The sequence below is a fragment of the Carassius gibelio genome, chromosome B19 (genome assembly GCF_023724105.1).
Source record: "Carassius gibelio isolate Cgi1373 ecotype wild population from Czech Republic chromosome B19, carGib1.2-hapl.c, whole genome shotgun sequence".
Classification (NCBI taxonomy): Eukaryota; Metazoa; Chordata; class Actinopteri; order Cypriniformes; family Cyprinidae; genus Carassius; species Carassius gibelio.
In genome coordinates this window covers 22,368,530-22,389,432 of record NC_068414.1, presented here as the reverse complement: position 1 = coordinate 22,389,432, position 20,903 = coordinate 22,368,530, and the positions used below count along the sequence as shown (strand labels likewise).

General features: G+C 35.9%; 1 protein-coding gene across 7 annotated transcripts in view; it reads right to left on the bottom strand.

The window, feature by feature from the left end:
* Positions 1–265: 265 nt before the first annotated feature.
* Positions 266–20,903, bottom strand: part of ppp1r9a (protein phosphatase 1, regulatory subunit 9A) — a 50,754-nt gene continuing 30,116 nt past the window's right edge. For 3 of the 7 annotated variants that reach the window (XM_052584752.1, XM_052584751.1, XM_052584753.1), the window contains exons 7-20: positions 19,021–19,173; positions 18,379–18,432; positions 14,740–14,969; positions 12,964–13,060; positions 12,118–12,265; positions 8,102–8,172; positions 7,399–7,483; positions 7,154–7,205; positions 6,475–6,534; positions 5,686–5,734; positions 4,412–4,531; positions 4,207–4,230; positions 3,794–3,976; positions 266–3,309 (exon numbers count right to left, since the gene is read on the bottom strand). In XM_052584752.1, the coding sequence (XP_052440712.1) occupies positions 3,115–3,309; positions 3,794–3,976; positions 4,207–4,230; positions 4,412–4,531; positions 5,686–5,734; positions 6,475–6,534; positions 7,154–7,205; positions 7,399–7,483; positions 8,102–8,172; positions 12,118–12,265; positions 12,964–13,060; positions 14,740–14,969; positions 18,379–18,432; positions 19,021–19,173 (1,521 nt within the window). In that variant the 3' untranslated portion in view covers positions 266–3,114. The remainder of the gene's footprint in view (positions 3,310–3,793; positions 3,977–4,206; positions 4,231–4,411; positions 4,532–5,685; positions 5,735–6,474; positions 6,535–7,153; positions 7,206–7,398; positions 7,484–8,101; positions 8,173–12,117; positions 12,266–12,963; positions 13,061–14,739; positions 14,970–18,378; positions 18,433–19,020; positions 19,174–20,903) is intronic. The other 4 variants (XM_052584758.1, XM_052584755.1, XM_052584754.1 and 1 more) reach the window with 3 other exon arrangements.

Genomic DNA, 20,903 nt, shown 5'->3' with positions numbered 1-20,903 from the left:
TTAGAAATGGTTATTTCAAACATTTTAGACCAAATTTGCAATATTTTTGACTAATGAAACGTGCAACACTTAATGGCGATTGAAGTTTACATTTAGCCATATATGTACAGTCTTCTTTGTAAGTTTTTGCATGATGTGCTTACGGCCTACTGAGGGTTAGGTTTAGTTTTTCTTTTTTTTTAGTTTTCCGCAACAAATTGTAAAACCTTAAAACCTCCACATTTGAATCCACAAACTGCTTGCACATGAACAACTCGAGACAGGCTTGGAATGATCTTTCACTGTATTTCTCTGACCAAATATGTCATTTGAAGTGTATTTACAGCCCAACATGACAAACTTTCACAAGGCGTTTAATTTATAAAGGACAGAATTTAGTAGTTTTGGAAAGAAGGGGTATGGCACATTGAGGTCCCTCATGCGGGTATGATGAACAAAAGTTACACAGGTTAATGCTCTTTTCTCAGGCGTTGCGTGCAGTAACTCTATATCCCCTGACTGACTCTGCCATACAATGAAAACAACAAATAACCCATGAAAGAGAAGCAGATTTCTGTCCTCAGATCCGTACCTGATTATCCCTGCTCGCAGACACATTCAAACAGACAGACCCGGTCTTCGGTCTCCTCATGGAATCGATAAAAAACGCCGGGATTAAAAGCTATTGCTTAACTTTCACATACAAAAGTGAGTATATCATAAACGGGTAGGCAGGTTAGATTTGGATCTACAGCAGGATATTTTTTCAGGTGATTCATAGCAGAGGGCTACAAAGGTTTTCATAATGTTTTTGCAATTACAATAATAAAGATATGTTCACAAGAGCATGGTGAGTTAATGAACAAACATATAAGCCTCTAATTCTCCACTTTTTGATTACAATTAAGTTTTTTTGGTAGGTTTTTTTTTTTTTTTTTGCTTCATAAATAATGTGAACTGACTTACAAACATTTCTTTGATTGGGAAAACAATAAATAGGCTAATAAAATGATTAGAGATAAATAATTCAGTAATTGAGAATAATATAATCTTAAATGGAGTCACATCTGAGTGCTTGTAATAAATCCACAGGGTCTTGAGGCACTGCCTAATGTCCTCTGTACAGTGCCCAAGTACCACTGAAGCTGCCTTCACGTTGCTAGGGAAATAATCACTAATTCAAATGTTTACATGAATGATACGTCTCATCCTGGATGAGAAAAACAGCATGTTTACAAGAATGCAGAAGTGAGAAAAATATGATACGGACTGATAAAATTGGGCAGTGAATAGAATGTGGGTTAAACTGGGTTAATGTCACTCATCAGACTGGATTCTAAAATGCAAAACAATGTCTGCAGGCTACTGTGTTTCTGTATACTTACAGTTGATACATATGGGAAATGTGTTGCATAAATGTAAAAATACAACCCAGGATAAACTGATAGAGGCGATACTGATTACTCTATGCAGTAAATGACATTACAAAAGACTATGTTATGGTGCTCTCTGTGTGAATCTGTCAAATAACTGAAAAACAACAACAACAACAACACTAGGATCAAACTGAATAAAATCTAGCCTGATAAAATAACACACTATGGTTTAAAAGCTTGGGGTCAGTAAGATTTTTTTTAAAGAAGTCTCTTATGCTCATCAGGGCTGCATTTATTTAACTAAAAATTAAGTAAAAACAATACTTTTGTTAAATATTAAGATTTTAAATAACTCTTAATAATAATACTATAATTTATTCCTGTAAAGGCGAAGCTGAATTTTCAGCATCATTCCTCCAGTCTTTAGTCACACGATCCTTCAGAAATCATTTCCAATATGCTGATTTGCTGGTCAACAAACAACTAATAGTATTAATACTGAAAACAGTTGTGCAGTTGAGATGTTTTGGAAAATGTTTTACATTTTGAGCTCTTTGATGAATAAAAGTTCCTAAGCACAGCATGTATTTGAAACAGAAATCAATGTAATGCATTCTTGCTGACTAAACACATTCATTTCTTTAAAAATCCTACTGTCCCCAAACTTTTGACTGGTAGTGTACTGTAGATAGGTCCGTTTTAAGTGCACATTTGTCATCTGCTCTACAACATTTGGATGGCGGTAAAACAGAGGTGCATTCACACAATCGGTGTGATCCAGACTGTAACCTCATACCGTGAAAATAAAGTACAAATCTAAACAGCACTTCAAAAGGCAGCACTTGGGTCTAACTGAGAATCTAGCTCAGGGCGATGGAGAGGGCTGGAAGCAGGTAGCTGTGAAATAGAAGCAGCAGTGGGTCTTTTTTTCTTTTAGAGTACAAGTCTTGCATCTTTAGAGAAGAGTTTAAAATGGCAGACTCCTGAAAAATTGTTTAGTATCCCCTTGCTACCATTTTTCTTCCAAAGATCATTAGGAGGATTCAAGCTCGGAGAAGAACATACACATCAGATGTATTGATCTTGAATTCTGGCAGGTCGATGAAGGAGATCCAAACAGGAGGTTCGAAGTATACAGTGAAATATCCACAATGAGGGTCCGTGATATCTCATTACCCAGAATGGCTTTCTTCTCACAGTAAGGTTTGTGTTTGCCAGTGAATCCGACTGTAGTGGTTCTTGTGAGCAGCACTCAAACTCTTTGAGGTGAAGAGATCTCTCAGACCATCTCTCAGACCTGTGCTTTTTCAAAGCCGTCGTATTAAAACTTTCTACATTTTTTTTAACAAACTATGGCACGTTAGACATATTCATATATATATATATGCTATCTGCATATGTGCAATGTCTCAATGTCTAAAGGTGCTTGTAATGCAGAGTTTTTAACCGATGAGTTATGAGCTGATATGCTCTGGTTCAATATATACATATTCTCCATTTGCAAATAAATAGATATTAATCGGACATAAAACACAGGAAACCAAAAAAAAGCAGTGATCATTCTGCTAAAACGAGAAGAAAAAAAAACCCTGAATATCGTTCAGTAAAAGTAACAAAATCCATATTTAGAAATTTTGGTTTCAATTCATCCAATGGCAGCTCAATAGCAATAAGCCCCTTTTGCAATGAACTTTCAGTCCCATGAAATGCTGAACTCATCTGTACTTATAATGGTGAGATAGTAGTAAGGTGATTAGTGTTATTCAGTAGCGCCCTCTCCTGGTCCGGAGGAGTTGCTATTCTTCCGGCCCTGTTTCTGATTCTGCTCCAGATCCTTCTTGCGCTGTTTCTCCATTTTTTCTCTGTTTCTCCGAGCTTTTTCTATCAACACCTTCAGATCCTTCAGCTTTTTCTTAATCAGAGCCCGATCCTGAGAGGACTCTACACCCAGAGCCTGCCAAAAACATACACGGACACACTTACAGGATGTTCAGATGGGTCCTAAGAAACTATGCTAATCTCTGCAGACAACTTACACACTGCAGGGAAAGCAGATGGGACATGAATTATTCTTGCAATTTTAGCATATGGCAGAGGAAGCCGTCATTTTAATGGAAAACATATAACCAGCTATTAAAAAAATGTTCTTGTATAAAATCCCACAGTTATTGAAAAAAATACAATAAAATAAATCAAACAAACGAATATATTGAAGTTAATCAATTTCTGTTGTAAATGTATATTTAATAAGTAAACTAGCTAATTTATTAGTTTAATATACAAAATAATATATGACTCTAAATGTGAAAAAATGAAGTTAATGATGTTTATATGTTGATCACTGAAAATGTATGTTTTTGCCGTCATATATGTTCTTAGTTTAACATATTTTCACCATAAAGAAATAGACTAAATTATGCCAACAATCTGTTCCTCACCTTGAGTGCTGTGCTGTCCAGCTTGAGCAGCTGCTCTCCATCCACATTCTTGGCAGTAAAAAGAGAGACATACTGTTCCAGGTTCAGACCCATGAGCCAGCACGACACCTGTTGACATGTCCATTCAGTCACGCTGCGGTTCTGCCACTGATACGGCTTCGGAGGAGGACCGTCATCTAGAATCTGACACACACACAAACTTACAGCACATAGTCATCAGCAATAATTAATCATATATGTTGACTGGCTTCTATCCATTTAACATGCATTTCAAGAAATCAAAGTTAATATATTTAAAACAAAAACACACATTTTATCTGAGCAAAATTAAATAAAATGTTAAATTAAAAAGAAAAATGATTGTTGGATCACAGAACATTCTGGGATTCAAACCCATTCGAACAAAGTCTCACCTCATCTTCAATCATATCCACACTCTAATAAACGCAGCGTAAAAGGGGAAGAAAAACCCTTACTGAATCAGAAAAAGCTGATCTTTTCAGGCAGAACAAGTGATGCTTTCGAATAGATATACTTAACCACAAGTGTGGAACAACATAAGGGTTTAGTAAATTTGGGGTTTTTAAACAGAATTCAGGTTTTAAGTACAAACAATACCTCATCTGAGGAGAGCATTAGTGTCTGCGATCGGCTGGACATCTTAGCATCGGTCAGGAGGCCACTGACCTCTGTGGAGCTGGTGCTGCTGAGGCTGAGGTCATCAGTGACACCAGGATCCTGGAGGAGAAATACACCTGTGACACAACTCTCATCTGATTGACACATCTTCCCATGTATCATTTTGATTTGATTGAATTATTTCTCTCTATTACTTGAGAGGTAATCATTTATTCCTTGATTCTGATTGTTGAATTGACTATGACAGAGAATTATCAGTGTAATTACGGTTGACTGACAGTTAAGCCAATTAAGTCTTTTAAGATTAACGAGACAAAACGAGACATGCACACCCCGACAAAATGCTTTGTATACGCTGAGACTGTCACTCATGTGATAATCGGGATAATTTGTCACAGAGTAAATTCATTTGCATTTTTAAATGAACGCATTTAAGGAAAGTCTTTCAACATGATGCGTTTTTTAAATATGATTCTGGTCAGATGTTCTGAACACAAGGTCACAGTTTCAAGAATTAAATGGCATTATGTTCACCGGTCGTTTTTCTCTGTAAAATATTGCTGAAAAGATTTGAGTTCCTCAATATCAATTTTATTTTGAAGAGACACACTCTTGTCCCTGTAGAGACTGTCCACACATGTTTACCAGTCTGGTTGTCTCCAACACCTCAAAGTCTGTAAAAAAAAACTGAACTGAATATAAAAATACACTGAATCTGTCGGGCTGTTTACTGGCACAAAAGTGATTCATTCAAAGCTAACTGAACGCCTTGACTCAGCATGGGGAGCAGGCCACAGTTTTTGTCCTTCAAACTTAACACAAGATTTCATTGATCCCAGAAACACAGCCTGAGCAAGGTCACATTTTGTGACATTCCTCTATTTTAAGAATATGAAAAAATTAAAGAGTGTGAGAGTCAGAATGCATGCAGCCGAGGGAAATTGCCCAATACTTTAGTAGCAGTAAAACAGTAGCGCGTCACTACTGTGTTTCTACAGCTAAAATCAGAGAAACGTCCGATTAGCCTTGGATCTGATCGAACTTGATACAGTACCACATAATATGAATAGGAGAAGAAGCGTGGCCAGGAAAAAGATTTCTGTTCAATGGAAATGCAACACACCAGAGAGAGGTTACAGTATATCAGCAGCAGGCATTTATGTTTTAAACAACTGATTGCAATTTCTGTTAAACAAGTTACAGTATTTAGATAAATACTGTATGTATATATACGCCAGTTTGACTTTTCTCACCTTGCTCTTGCATGTTTCAGGACTGTTCTCTGTTGAAGGTCCTGTGGAGCTAAAGATAGGGGACTGGTTATTCAAGCATACATAATGACTGAATGACTGGTACAAGAGCTGAGACAGATCATACTCACAGATGGGAGCTGCATTTATTTCACTGCTTTTTAGACTTAAGGTTCAGCCTTAATTTAGTTTTTTATTTTATTTTACTTGAATTGTTATAAGTCTATTGTAATTCACAGTTTGGATCCAGGGACTGTGACGCTTTGGGATATGACCGGTCATCCGTTTATTCCAGGTGGAAATAAAACCTTCATTTAGCCTTGCATCTGCAATTCTCTTTAATCATCGATTAAGCGATACTTTGAATCACTGAAGACTCATTCGAATGCAAAATGTGTGTGTTACGTCCTGCAGTCTGACACATCTGATATGTACAGCCCAGGACATATTAACTAGGTGTGTAAGATCAAAAAAAATAAAATGAGAAAAAGTTTTGTACATTAAATCCAAGGACAAATCCAAGCTGAAAAGATTTTCTTTGGCTCCCTCCACCCCCCCCCCCCCTCCCTTTTTAACTAGTGTGGAAGCTCTTTTGCACTTTTATTCATCTTGCAGTCCTGGAGACCTCAGTTTTAAGGCACAGCTGGGCACGTACTTTACAATTCATGAGACTTAGGTTACAACGCATTTATTCTGACATTGCATTGAAAAGATCCTGAAAAAACCCTGCTATTTCATTTGTAGGTAGGCTGATCATTAACACTTATATCAGATATGTGGTTCTTTATTTACCTTTTACCAGGAGATCCTTTTGGATCCTGCTCTTTCCCTTGACTCTTCCTCAGAGAAGATCTGAAAGTATTACCAGAAGCTTGTTACAGTTTGGGATGAGAGAATTCCCATCAGTAATATTCACAGTATCTTTTATTGAATCTACACTACCAGTTTGGTGTCAATACATTTTTTTTAATACTTTTGTTCAGCAAAGATGCATTAAATTGATCTAAAATTGACAATAATAACATTTAGAATGTTAACAAATATTTCCATTTTTTAAATAAATGCTGTTCTTTTACACTTTCTATCAATCAAAGTATCTTGAAACATCAGAATATTACAAACACATATTAAGCAGCACAACTGTTTTCAAGAATGACAAGATTTGCTTTTGGACCAAATCAGCATATTAGAATGATTTCTGAAAGATATTGTGTAACTGAAAACTGTAGTAATGACTTCTGAATAATCAGCTTTGCCCCCACAGGAAATGTATAAAAAATATATATTAAAAGAGAAAAATAGTTGGTAAGGATAAGCGATCTAACATAAAAACTTTTTTTTTTTAAGCAGTTCACATCAACAGACAGCAGACAACAATTGTCCATTCATTCTGAAAATTACATAAAGCTCTACTGTACTTTTATACATCATCATCATCATACATGTAAACAAAGAATTGGCACCATCTTACCCCAAGTCTAGAAGTTTTTTGCCAGATTTATCATCACGGCTTGCTGAAGAGCCTGTAGAAAAATCAGGCAGAGACAAATGGCAACATTTCCTGAATAGAGGCCATATCCATTACTTCAAGTGCTCCTCTTGTTATCTTATCTTTTCTTGAGGGACTTTTCCTCATTGTGTCTCTCAGGTTTTAAGCATCATTCATTAGGCCTGTAATTGAGCCCTAATCAGGTACAAATGGTTTGGTGCATCTACCTTCATTATCAGGTCCCTGAGGCTGCGGGTGCTTGAGCCTGGCCTCTGAGGCACAAGCCACCCTGGAGGATTGAGGCCCGGACCCCTACAGACAGCAACCGAAAGAAAGAGAGGTTGTTATACATCTAAAAAGAATGCTCTTAGCAACAATAAGTGGTTTCCTGTCTGTTTTTGCTGACCCAACAGTACTTCATTCTGTTTCTTTGCAGAGACGTACTGTGTTATGGATATTACAGACACTTACTGTACAACAGTTAGACACAGTGTGGTTAGGATTCTGAGAGAGGAAGCAATGTAAATAATGTTTTCTCAGGAAACCTAAAAAATATGCTAAATAGGTAAAAACAGGCCCTTAGGCAACAACAATTTGTAACTTGATCCTGCTGTACAAGAACAACAATATGTACAATAACACGTTCTAGCTTTTCTCCTGTTTTGTGATCCTATTCCACCCTAAGAACCAATGACGGAAAAGAAAACTTACTCTAGAGGAAAGAAAAAGTTACAACTGTGGCTATTCATACATCATAAATGCATTTAATGTCAATGGAGTATTTTGTAACCACAGAAAGCTGACATATTCCACACATACTCATGAATTAAGCATGAGATTAGAATCGCCTTTCATTCTTTATCAGAGCATCTGGCTTAAATGTCCTGAGTCTGATGAGAAGTGTTTGGTGCGTGTGGAAGTGAGTCTTACCCTCTCGTTTCTCTCAGGGTGAGTTCCACTGGTTCCTGTCAGCTCGTCCAGTTCTTGCACACAAAACAGATCTGTACAATTACATAAGATAATATACACGGACTGTGAAACAGCAACATATTTATTATATACAGCGGTGACCAAGATGATTAGAACACTAGTATTTTCAGCAGCTAAACAAATGTTTTTAAGTCAGCTATTTCTATCTTTTGCTGTAGCTGCAACAGCCAGTGCCTCACACAGAGATCTGATCTCATCATCATCCAGTCCGTCTGGAATGACAAGAAGAAACTGAGACAGACTAAAGGACGCTTCAAGAAACCAAGGCTACAGTACTGTTAAAAGTTTTAGGCACTTATGTAAAAAAGCTGTAAAACGAGGATGCTGTCAAAAATGCTGTAATAGATTTTTTTTTTTTTTTTTATCTTTAAAATTCTATTAACTAAATTAAATCTACATTTAGTGTGACCATGTGTTTAAAGCAGCTTTTGCCCTAGGTGCACAGTTTTCCAGGTATCTTTGCAGGTCGGTCTCTGGATTTATTCTGTCTCAGTTTCTTCATGTCATTCCAGACGGACTGGATGATGATGAGATCAGATCTCTGTGTGAGGCACTGGCTATTGTCAGACAAAAATTTATGTTTGGAAATGTAAACTGATATTTCCTACCGACACACTACAGCAAAAGATAAAAATAACTGACTTAAAGCCATTTTTAGCTGCTGAAAATGTTCTACTAATTTTGGCCACCTCTGTGTGTGTGTGTGTGTGTGTGTGTGTGTGTGTGTGTGTGTGTGTGTATATATATATATATATATATATATATATATATATATGAATAAATATATTTCTTGAGCACCAAATCGGTGAATGTGACACGGAATAAATTACTATTTAAATGTAGGTAATACTGTACACATATGTATGTGTGTGTGTGTTTGAATAAGAGACTTACAAAACATTAACAAATTTAGCTGACCCTAAACCATGCTCTACACTAAACACACATTGTAAACACACAGTGCAGTGTAGGAAAAGTATATTATTTTTTCTAATAATTCATAATGTCTTTAGCAAACCTGGAGCCCAAAGAATGAAAAACATAACAGATTTAACATAAGAAAATTAGCCTTCTGGCCCAGTCAGAGCTCTGACCTCAACCCGACTAAGACCTCAAGAGAGCGCTGCACACCAGACATCCTAAGAACTGTGCTCATACTGAAAGAGAAATGTGGCAGAATTCCTCCCGACCATAGTGCGGGCTTGATCTGCAATCATGGGAATCGTTTGGTGCAGGTTTAGGGTGGGACAACCACCACTTTTTCCAACATTCCTTTTTCATCCGTTACTGTGAATATTTACATACAAATATGAAATCATTTCATTGTTTGTGTCTAACTTTTATGACCAAATTCACATACTTTACACCAGGGGTGGGCAAACTTTTTGACTCAAAGGCCACATCAAGTTTTCCACATTAAGTGAGGGGTCATATAATATGTTAATGACTCAATTCATCACCAATCCTAATGTGCACACTTTACTTGACCTTGATTTGCTTTAAGTCTCCTTGGAAATCGCGCGAGAAAAAAAAAACATTATATCCGTTTTTTTTTTTAAATGTGTGTGGAAAACAGAAGAAAAAAGCATATCTTTGCAAGATAAAAAATATTTGATTTTGTATTTGCTGTGTGGCTTGAACACAGCATCCGTCAGAACTAGACTGAGCGCCTATCTTTAGCGAAGTAGTGCAGAAAGCCTCTGAAATGTGCCGCAGCGTGGCTGGTGTAAACAAGCATTGACTAGAGTGGCGGGACGGTGTCCAGTTAATCAGGGGTTATATACAGGATACAGCTCCGACTAGAAATAAACAATTAAATTAATTTTCTACCTATTAGATTGTGTTTTATGAATGTCTACACCTACCCCTTAGAATAATGATTTTTTTTAAATTATTGTTGTCCAGTGTGACAAAAATTGTGCTGTATTGATGTGCGCATAACCAGTAACACCATTCGTATCCCTTCTAGCCTTAACCGCTATATACCGGACTACAGGCTATTGCATTTGAGCATCTATTGGATTTTACTGATACTACATCAAATTAGCTATTTTGGACCAACTGCATCATGGGGTGGATGAAAACGACCGTAGTTTTCCCACCTCTGCAGATTTGTATCATTTTTTTAATTCCTTGCGGGCCGCCACAGGAGTGATAGCAGGCCATAGTTTGGACACCCCTGCTTTACACATTTTCCTGCAACTATAGTTCTCATGCTCATGGATAGGAGAAAGTATTTTAGCACGTTAAAAATTGCTATAAATGCAAAAAATGACAGTAATCCACTATGAAATATCAGGTACTTTGGCTGATGAAAACATATAATCCTACAACAGACTTCTGGCTAGTTTGTTTATATGATACTATGCCCTGTAGTCGATATATGCTATTTATGGATATTTGAAATGAAATGGTTCTTGTTGGAAACAGGGCTGAGAGGTTTCCTGCAGAAGAGGCTTTCGGTGAACTGAGGCCGTCCCTGCGGCAGTACTTCCTCATAATCTGCCTCATTCAGTCACAATGCATCCAATCAGTTTTCCAGCGCTGTCCACTCTTATCACAGTGATCATAGCAGATTCAGAATAGGCAGATATGAAGGGCCAGTGCACCCATTACTATTGAGTGTGTGAGGTGTGAAGCATCAAGCGCTTGAGAAGAATGATGCTGCTTTAATTCCATTAACAAACCTCAGTTGTATGCAGCTGCAAAATCAGAGTTCAAAGTGAGTGAGGGTGTAGGGGAGTTTATTACAGAGAGATACTGTTACATAACAAGCAGAAAGTGCTCGCCTTATTTAACTTGACACAAGTGAGGCTATGAGGAACAAAAATATTTTTTGAATATGTCGCACTGTTGTGTCCCAGGGCACTGTTTGTTCAGCTGTCAGTGTATTGAACATAAAGTATAAATGATTTTTACGTTAATTATTTTGATTATCTTATTATTTTTATTCAAATGATTATCATTATGATTATTATTATTACTACTACTATTGCTACCATTTAAAAATATAAAAGATAATAATAATAATAATAATGATTATAATAATGATAATAAAAATTACTTTTTTATTAGCTCATCAACATGCATATACAATACTTTTAAATATGAAAAAATAAAATATATATATATTTAATTTTGTGTTATTTAAAAAATAAATTATTATTGTTATTTTTATTACACACACTCTCTCTCTCTCTCTCTCTCTCTCTATATATATATATATATATATATATATATATATTAGTATTTAAGTTAAAAGGATTGAATTATGCATGTTGATAATAATAAGAATATATGATTCATATTATCATCATCATAATGCATAATACAATAATTTTTAAAATAACAACATTAAAAATAATAATAATTAAAATGCATAATAATAATAATAATAATAATAATAATAATAATAATAATAATGAAGAATTAGCACCAAATGTATAAATATTTAATGTAAACAACTCCTATTCAGTTCCCTTTTTAATGACTTGTTCTGTTTATTTGTATGAGGATTTCATTTTTTTAAAGCAATATTTATCATATCATCTGTGGCTTTAATAAAAAGTCATGGAATATTGGGTGTGTTTTATACATTGGTTTTGACATATTTCCCCTTTGTAGAAGCTGAAACCTATGTTTTTTTCTTCATATCTTTCTGATAAGCACAGCTTTAATTGAGACTGATAAGCAAATTTTTCCTGTGTATTAATTGTTTCCTGTCACATAATGATGATGCCCATCTGGTTCCTGCATAGTGCTTCACCTACCACTAAATCACTATTAATAGTTTGGGTGCAAAACACAACCTGCTGTATAAAGTGTGTCCGGGTACGTGAGTCAGCGTGTTTTTATATGAGGTCTGGTTTGAGGATTCCTTGTCAAATAGAAGACGGATGATCATTTTGGTAATTAATAAGCCAGTGGGGGAGAGTGTTGAGATGTTTGTGACTCACCTCCTCCAGCAACACTTCTCCTCTGACACTGTAAGGCTGTCAGTCTCTCAGTCAGCTGGGCTCGGCTCTCAGCGCTGTTGTTGTTGTTGTTTACCTGGATGCCATTTTGCTTCATCAGCTGCATCAGCTCTGACTCCAATGTAGCAATCTAAACAAGACCACACGTGCTATAGTTTTTATACAACACACATATGGATTATACAGTACACGTAGATGTCTCTTATGGTCACCAAGTACAGTAAAACAGTAATATTGTTAAATATTCTTTTCTATTTTCACATATATTTTATGTCATTTATTCCTGTGATGGCAGATCTTTACTCAAGTCTTCAGTTTCACAATATGCAGATTTGCTGCTCAAGAAATATTTCGTGAAATATTTATTGTTGAAAACAAGTTCAGTTGCATAATATTTTTGTAGAAACTGATACTGTTTTGTGATTCTTGGATTAGAGAACAGCATTTATTTGAAATAGAATGCTTTTGTATAATTATAATATTATATTATAAAGATTTACTTTCATGTTTGATCTTAATGTGTCCTTGCAGCACACCATTTATTGACACACTCACTTACTGACCTTCAGGAGATCTCAACTGGATGTTACCTAATTAATATTCAAACTGACAAGGTCTGTAATGTTTTAATATCGTTCCTAAGCTTTGTCTCATCCAAATTTCCAACAAAACATTTCAGAATCTTGCTCAGTTGCTATATACAGTACCTTTTCCACGCAGGCTCAAAAACTGACTTGGATGATTTCACAGTACAAGACAGTTGCCATGAAATGCAGTGAAATGCACTGACGCGTGTGTGTGTGTGTGTGTGTGTGTGCAGATAATTACCCTAACTTGAAGACTCTGGATTTCAGCCAAATGAGCCTTTTCCGCCTCCTCCAGCCTCTTCTTCTCTGTATCCTCCCTCTGAGCAAACTCCATCTCTCTGAAAGCAAGCAAAGACGGAGATTTGGCGAAAGGACAAGATTGTTTGTGTTCATATATGGGCTTGCATGGACCTATTAGTCTGTTTCGAAGGGCTTTGAGAGCAGAGTACCTCATTATCAAGCAAATAACAAAAAACAAATCCATCAAACTACTGTCAACTATGAGATTTCTTGTACAATGGATTGCCATGACTGCTTACTCAGGCTCGTCAGCATAGATAGACAGCGACTCTGCAGTTAACTATGGCTATAATGCCTGAAGGGAAACCAAAATTAAAGACAGCCAGGCTCCAGAGGAGAGGAGCTGTGATAGAAATGACCACAGAGATCAGCTTACACACACTTTTAGGCTTAAGGAATGCGCGCTGAGATTCCCACAACCTTCAGCCATCAAGAAGACTAAACTCACATTTCACAGTTACATAATCACAACGTATCTTTTCATTTTATAACCTAAGCTGAATTTAAGTACAAAATCTACCTCGTTGAAAAGGCTAGTCACTCATATATGTGATTTGGATCTTCTAGCTTCACCATGCTAATCGACCAGCTACGACAGCATATACCTGGTCCAGCATGATAGCTGTTTTACAGCAGAACAGACATTGTACGTAAATAGTACACCAGGGCTCTGTGCCAAAACCTAGAGAGCTTCCCACGTACAGAATCACAAACACATTCTTGACAAAGGCTGTTACAAAAGGTAGATAGTATAATTATGCAGATTATTAAGACTTCTTTTTGTTTAAATCCAGCATGGCATGTATGATTTGTGGAGAAGCTAATCCCATAATGCACTGCAACATGCTCAAAATCCATCCTAGATTGTGGACAAAATGACATGTTAATTATAAATACAATTAAGTAAAAAATTATATAAAAATACTTAAATTTAATTTAAGAAAAAATACCATTATGCATACAACTTGTTTGTTCTACAGAAACAGAGTATTCTGCAGTTAGCTTAGCGACATGCTAATGTCAAGCTCCGCTAAAATCGATTTATTTCTATTTTACAATATCATTTAGTATTTCTTTTTAGAAAAGATTTTCCACCAAAATATTAAGCAGCAAAACTGCTAACTTTTAACACAGATGATACAAATAAATAATTCTTGAGCTTCAAATCAGCATATTAAAATGATTCTAAAGGACTGTGTGTATTTATTCGCATCACAGAAATAAATATATTATAATAAATATAATAAAACAGAAAAAAGCTATTTTAAATTGTAATAATATTTTAAAATATTACTATTTTAACTTAATTAAATAAATGCAGCCTTGCTGAATATAAAACATCTAACTGAAGCCAAAGAGTAGTGTACATACAGTACCTGTATATAAGTGTTTCCAATGTGGGTTGCCTGTGAGGTTCTATGATGGTTAAGATGCTACCTAACATATCAGTTCCCTATATAGGGAGCAGACAGCAAGACAACTAACAAAGTTTAAGAACACCACTACTTCAAAAACTCAGAAGCTCTTTTACTGCCATTCATGGTAATGAGCTCATTTGTGGTCTTTTGTGAAGAACAGCAGCCATATAATCAAGATCCCTCTCTTCAGCACTGCGCTGGTATTATAATTACCTGAAATGTAATTAGTATTCTCTATAAATTCTCTTATGTTTAAAGGACATACTTAAAGTACGCTTCGATCATATCAGAAACTGTACCTCTGCTGGAAGTCCTTAATGAGCTTCTTTGCCTTGTTGTACTTCTTTTCCAGGGCCTGATACTGACTCTGGGCCTCCTTCAGATGCTCATTGACCGTATGGCACAGAGTCTGAGCCTCGATCCAATAGCTCTCCAGTTTTAGCATCCTCTCCTTATTGTCCTCAATGCTTTGCTTGAGCTGCGTCTTCTCTCTCTCCCACTTTGCTTTCTCTTTTTCCACTGCAGCCAGCTATATAGAGAAACCAGGATGGAGACACAGGGAAGACATGAAGGTAAAAAAAAGTCAATAGAGCATATAGTGAACTATTTAAATGGACATTAAAGACAATATGAAAACAAAACCGACCCAATTTACCAACTTAAGAAATGTTCCTGGGCGTACTACTTTTATTTTACAGGAATGATACATTGAACAATAGAATGAAAAACACACGTCAACATGTCTTCATATGAGATGGAGGAATATAAATAGATTTGTTCACACCATAAACAAGCCGTGACTGTCTACACTGTCATTTCACAAGTGATGAAATCTGATTTTTGTTCAGGCGGTGTAGTCAATATCCGGCGCATCTACAGTACATGGGTTGCTATAATAATGATGTAAACGTCAGAACTACTGTATGCCAAGAGATTTTCTCAGATAACAACAGATTAGCCATCAGTGTGGATGCTCAAATTTGTAATTCTGCTCATGTATAACATGACATTTGCCACTGAATTCACAAGGTGCTTTAGAGAGGGTGCTTTAAGCATTCATGCATATACTATCCAAAACCACTGACTCATTCACTATTCACTATTCACTACATAGTGAATGCCACTAGTTCTGAGGAAAGTTTGAGTAAAAAAAGGTATATTTGGAGATCACGATGCACTATGTTCTGAATTAAGATTGTTCACACTACAAAATACAAAACAGATTTGATTTGGTTGCAACAAAAACATCAGATTTTTGCCAGTGTTGTTTTCTGTTCATTAAAACTGAAACTGAAACGAATACAATTAGTTTTTAGTAAATAAAGATAGCTAAGATACAATATGTGACCCTGGACCACAAAACCAGTCATTTCGAAACAGATATATTAGAGCTGTAATCAGCCCATAAAAGTTAGGCCCGACAGGACCCAAGCCCGACAGGTTTCGGGCCGAGCCCGACAAGTACATTTTGATTGACAGCTTTTTAAAAGCCCGAACCCGTTTACTGCCCGACATTATTCAAATGTACGCACCAATAAAAACAAGTCTTTTTTAACAAATTAAATTAAAGGGGGGGTGAAATGCTCGTTTTCACTCAATATCCTGTTAATCTTGAGTACCTATAGAGTAGTACTGCATCCTTCATAACTCCAAAATGTCTTTAGTTTTATTATATTCATAAGAGAAAGATAGTCTGTACCGATTTTTCCCGGAAAAACACGACCGACTGGAGGCGTGACGTGTGGGCGGAGCTAAAGAATCACGAGCGCCAGTAGGGGGCTGTACATGTGGAAAGTGCAGTTTGATGAAACATTGCATGTTGTTTACTTGATGTGCTTACGCTCCGATAGCTAAGTTAACAACACAGAGATATTTGAAGCAGTTTTACTCACCGCATGCGGTTCCAACACACGATCGTGACCCTTTTTCGCTGGGACTGCATTTTGCTTAAGAAATAAACGATGTGCAAACCCGGCGTCAAACTGGGCCTGGTTTGTAAAACAAGCATCTTCGAAATGCAGGGAACAAACACAAACACTTGCACCACTCCGTTGATGCTCTGTAAAAATAAACTCCATCCACTGGTCCCTTAATACTGTTTTTTCTTTGGTAATCTGTGCAGGGTTGTCTTGCCCTGGCAACCAAAAACACTCCTTTTGTGACATTTCGCGACGATCTCGCTCTGATCAGTGAATGTCTGTGCTCAGCCTCTCAATGCTCTGCTATATGGGAGCGCACACTCTTCCGGCAGACGCGCCCTTAGCACCCATATAAGGAAATTCCGCTCCATCTAACGTCACACAGAGCCATACTCGAAAAAAAACTTTCCGAAACTTGTGACAAACCGGAAGAGGTATTTTTGGAACAAAAATACTCCTTCGAACGTACAACTTAATTTTTGAAACTTTGTCCATGTTAAGCATGGGAATCCAACTCTTTAACAGTGTAAAAAACTCAGTATGCATGAAATAGCATTTCACCCCCCCTTTAAGATAAATTTTCAATTAAGATGGGTATTTGGCAATAACGAAATTAAGATAAAGGCTCCGCTGGATTTGCTTCGCCACTAGAAGCTGACATTTAATAAAAGAATAATGCCAACATTAGCGTAAATACTCTGTCCACATTATGCATTTAAGACTCAATTAATATTTAGTTGTCATTTAAAAACCTTTACTCACAGAGATAAGCCTACATGTTTTTGTGGAGAAAAATGATTGAATCCACTGTAGATGTCTTCAGCGCGCTCCTGAGCTCCCTGATGGTGCGTCATTATTCACTCATTATAAACATGGTCAAAACTTTTCCACACCTCAGACTTTGCTTTAGTTGCTGGTGCAACCAAAACGTAATCAGGCAAGCCTCCTTTATACCTACTCAGTATCCATTTTTGCATCTTTCTCACACTAATCGAGACACATCACATGACCGCTCGTTCGCCTCGCAAAATGGAGCGCAAGCCCGAGCCCAGCCCGAGCCACCGTAAGATGATATAAATTAAGCCCGAACCCGACCGAACCCATCAGGTCCCATCGGGTCCCGTCAGGGTTAGGGCAAAGAACTTCAGCTCTGAGATATATAAAAGCTTGAACGTTTAATAAATAAACTTTCCTCTGATGTATGATTTGTTATGATACGACAATATTTGGCTGAGATACAACTATTTGAAAATCTAGGGGAGGCAAAAAAATATAAATATATAAAGCTGTCCAAATTAAGTCCTTAGCAATGCATATTACTAATCAAAAATTAAGTTTATATATATTTAAAGTAGGAAATTTTCCAAATATCTTCACGGAACATGATCTTTACTTAATAATTTAATGATTTTTGGCATAAAAGAAAAATCTATAATTTTGACCTATACAATGTATTTTTGGCTATTGCTACAAATATACGCCAGTGACTTAAGACTGGTTTTGTGGTCCAGGGTCACATATAAAAAAAACAACAACTAAATATTTTTTTAAGATAGAATATTTATTTTATATAGTACATATAAACTATAATATATGTACTATAACTATGAAATAAAAAATAGACACATGCACTAGCATTCTAACTGAAATAAGTGTAAGTACTAAAATTACTCAAACTTAAACAATAATTAAAGCTAAGAAACATCTATTAAAATGAATAATTATGAAAAATGACAACATAAATATAAAACTAATACAAAATATGAATTAATATTATAACTGTGTATAATAGTAAAAAAAAAAAATTAGCTGCCATTCTGAGGTCTTGTGGGAGCTCTTTCCTCTTGCTTACTTTATAAATGACAACAAACTAAAATTGAAGTATAAAGGAAATTTGCAATAAAACCAAACAGTTGTTCTTTTTCTTCAACATACTGCAGATTCCAGTTGGGGGAAAAACATCCAATTTGTAGCTTTCTATGAGATGAAAAAATATTAGCAGATACAGTAGCCTCTTACCTTGTTCTTGAGTTTCTGGATCTCGGCTTCAGTGACAGTGTGTTTAATCTGCAGCTGTAGACACAAAGGGATGAGAGAGAGTAGAAGAAAGATGAGTAGATGATCAAGGACAGTCCTCCTCTCAAAGGAAACTGACCAGAGGGGCTCTCTCTGCGCGACAACTCTCTCTCTCATTCTCTCTCTCTCTGTCTCTCTCCAGACTCAAGAGAAAGAACAGCAGAGAGCAAGCAGGAAATAGACAACTGAGGAGTGAATGAGTTCTGGGACACAATATTTACACTACTTCTCACCAGGAGAATATGGATTCTCATCAGCAGCAATTGAGTGAAGATAAAATTATTTATAACAACTTACAGTTTATTAAAATTTAAAATAAGGATTGTAATACATGTTTTATGTAATTTATTCATATTTAGCAGCCTTAACTTAGAAATGATTCCAATATGTTGATTCGTTTCTCAAGAAACATTATTAGCAATGTTGAAAACAGTTGCTTAATATTTTGTGAAACAATTATTTGATGATTAGAAAGTTCAAAATATAAACTATTATTATAAAATTAATACCTTTTCAGGTTTTCTAAAGGCTAAGTACTTCCTTTCATTGATCCATTTTTTAAAAATGCATGCAATAATGGTTTACCTCTCGAAACTTCTGATAAAGTTTGGTGGCATCCAGTTCTGATGGCGAGATGATGTCCTCATTTTCAGGTAAATCGAAAACCTCAATGGCCACATCTCTGTCTGTTCCCGTCTGGCCTGCCTCCTCCTCCTCATCCGTGGCATACTCCCCTGTCTGGGCATGGGCACATGGGAATAAACATCCACACTGCATTTACTGTAGCAATCCATGTGAAAGGTTTCTATCTTTAATAGGCTTAACAACATCCTGGTGTTCATATCCTAAAAACCTGATTGTAAGCTTTTATATTAACTGGTATCCTTAGCCAATTTAAAATTTTAGCTTTATTTTGATTTGTACAGCCTAGCAAAATCTTAGGACCACAAGTCTTTTGACTTGAGCTAGTTAACAATGACCTAACAACCCAAAGAACACCGTAACAATCATGTAGCAATGCTCTAGCAAACACTCTGAACATCTCAGTTATTGCATAGCAATGCGTGCATAAAATTTAAACATTGAGTCCGTTTCTTAATATATATATATATATATAAGCTACTGAACAAAATTATAAATGCAACACTTTTGTTTTTGTCCCTATTTTTTTATTGACTACGTCAGACTTCCTACTTCCGCTCAATTTCATTTCGTTTCTGTCTGTGAATTTGGTTCAGTTTGGGATCAGTATGAAAAATAAAATATATATTTATATTTATTTATTATTATTTATATATATATATATATAAATAACAAATTTTCTTCAATCATACTGATCCCAAACTTTTGAATGGTTTTGGTCTGTTATCTTTTCAAAATAAAAGCGATTCATGCAGCATATATTTCTCCTGCTTGAGTGTGGATCTGCCAAAGTTATTTAAGGTGGATGGATGTGCAGACACACACAGACAGGTCGGTTCTGCTTGGCTGGGGCTTGTATCTGGTTGCAGGGCAGGGCTGTTCCCTGGGAGGCCTTCTTTCCAGATCAGATTATTCTGCCTGGCAGGAGGCCATATATAACCCTGTCCTACTGTACTACTTTAACCTGAGTGGTCTCAATTGTGTCTCTTCTCTCTCTCTCATCCCCTCACACATGTTAAATGAGAGGACACGGTGAACAGCACACAAACTCCATATCATCAACATAATATTACCTCTCAGATACTCTCAAGAGGCAAATTAGCTCATTTTGGAGTGTCACATTCAATTAGTATATGTGTCACCATCCTTTTAACACGCTGGAGGTTGAGGAAACTAATTGCAAGAAGGTCATATACTGTATAGAGGCATAGAGAGTACAGAGAGCCACACTATAAAATGTATTAAGGTCATTGTATCAGATAACAAAATAAGTTCTATTTACTATATTTCATATTATAGTAAAATTCAAATGCTACTTGTGAATTTGGGAACATTACATTGTACAGTAAGAAAATTAATATACATTTTTGAGATTTTCTAAAGATTTAACTGTAATATGCTTTTACAGATTAACTTTATGTGAACAGTAAATGTAAAGTAACTAAATGTAAAAATATGGATATTAAGCCATTTTGTGTCATAAATATTGCTATATGTTTAATATAGTAAATAAGATTGCTAAACATGTTATTCTGTCAAAAAATACTGCAATTTAAAATAAGTTTCTATTTTAATATACTTTAAAATCTAATTTATTCCTGTGATGCAAAGCTGAATTTTCAGCATCATTACTCCAGTCTTCAGTGTCACATGATCCTTCAGAAATCATTCTAATGTGCTGAATAATTATCAAAGTTGGAAACAGTTGTGCTGCTTCATGTTTTTTCAGGATTCTTTTATGAATATATATATATATATATATATATATATATATATATATATATATATATATATATATATATATATATATAAACAGCATTTATTCA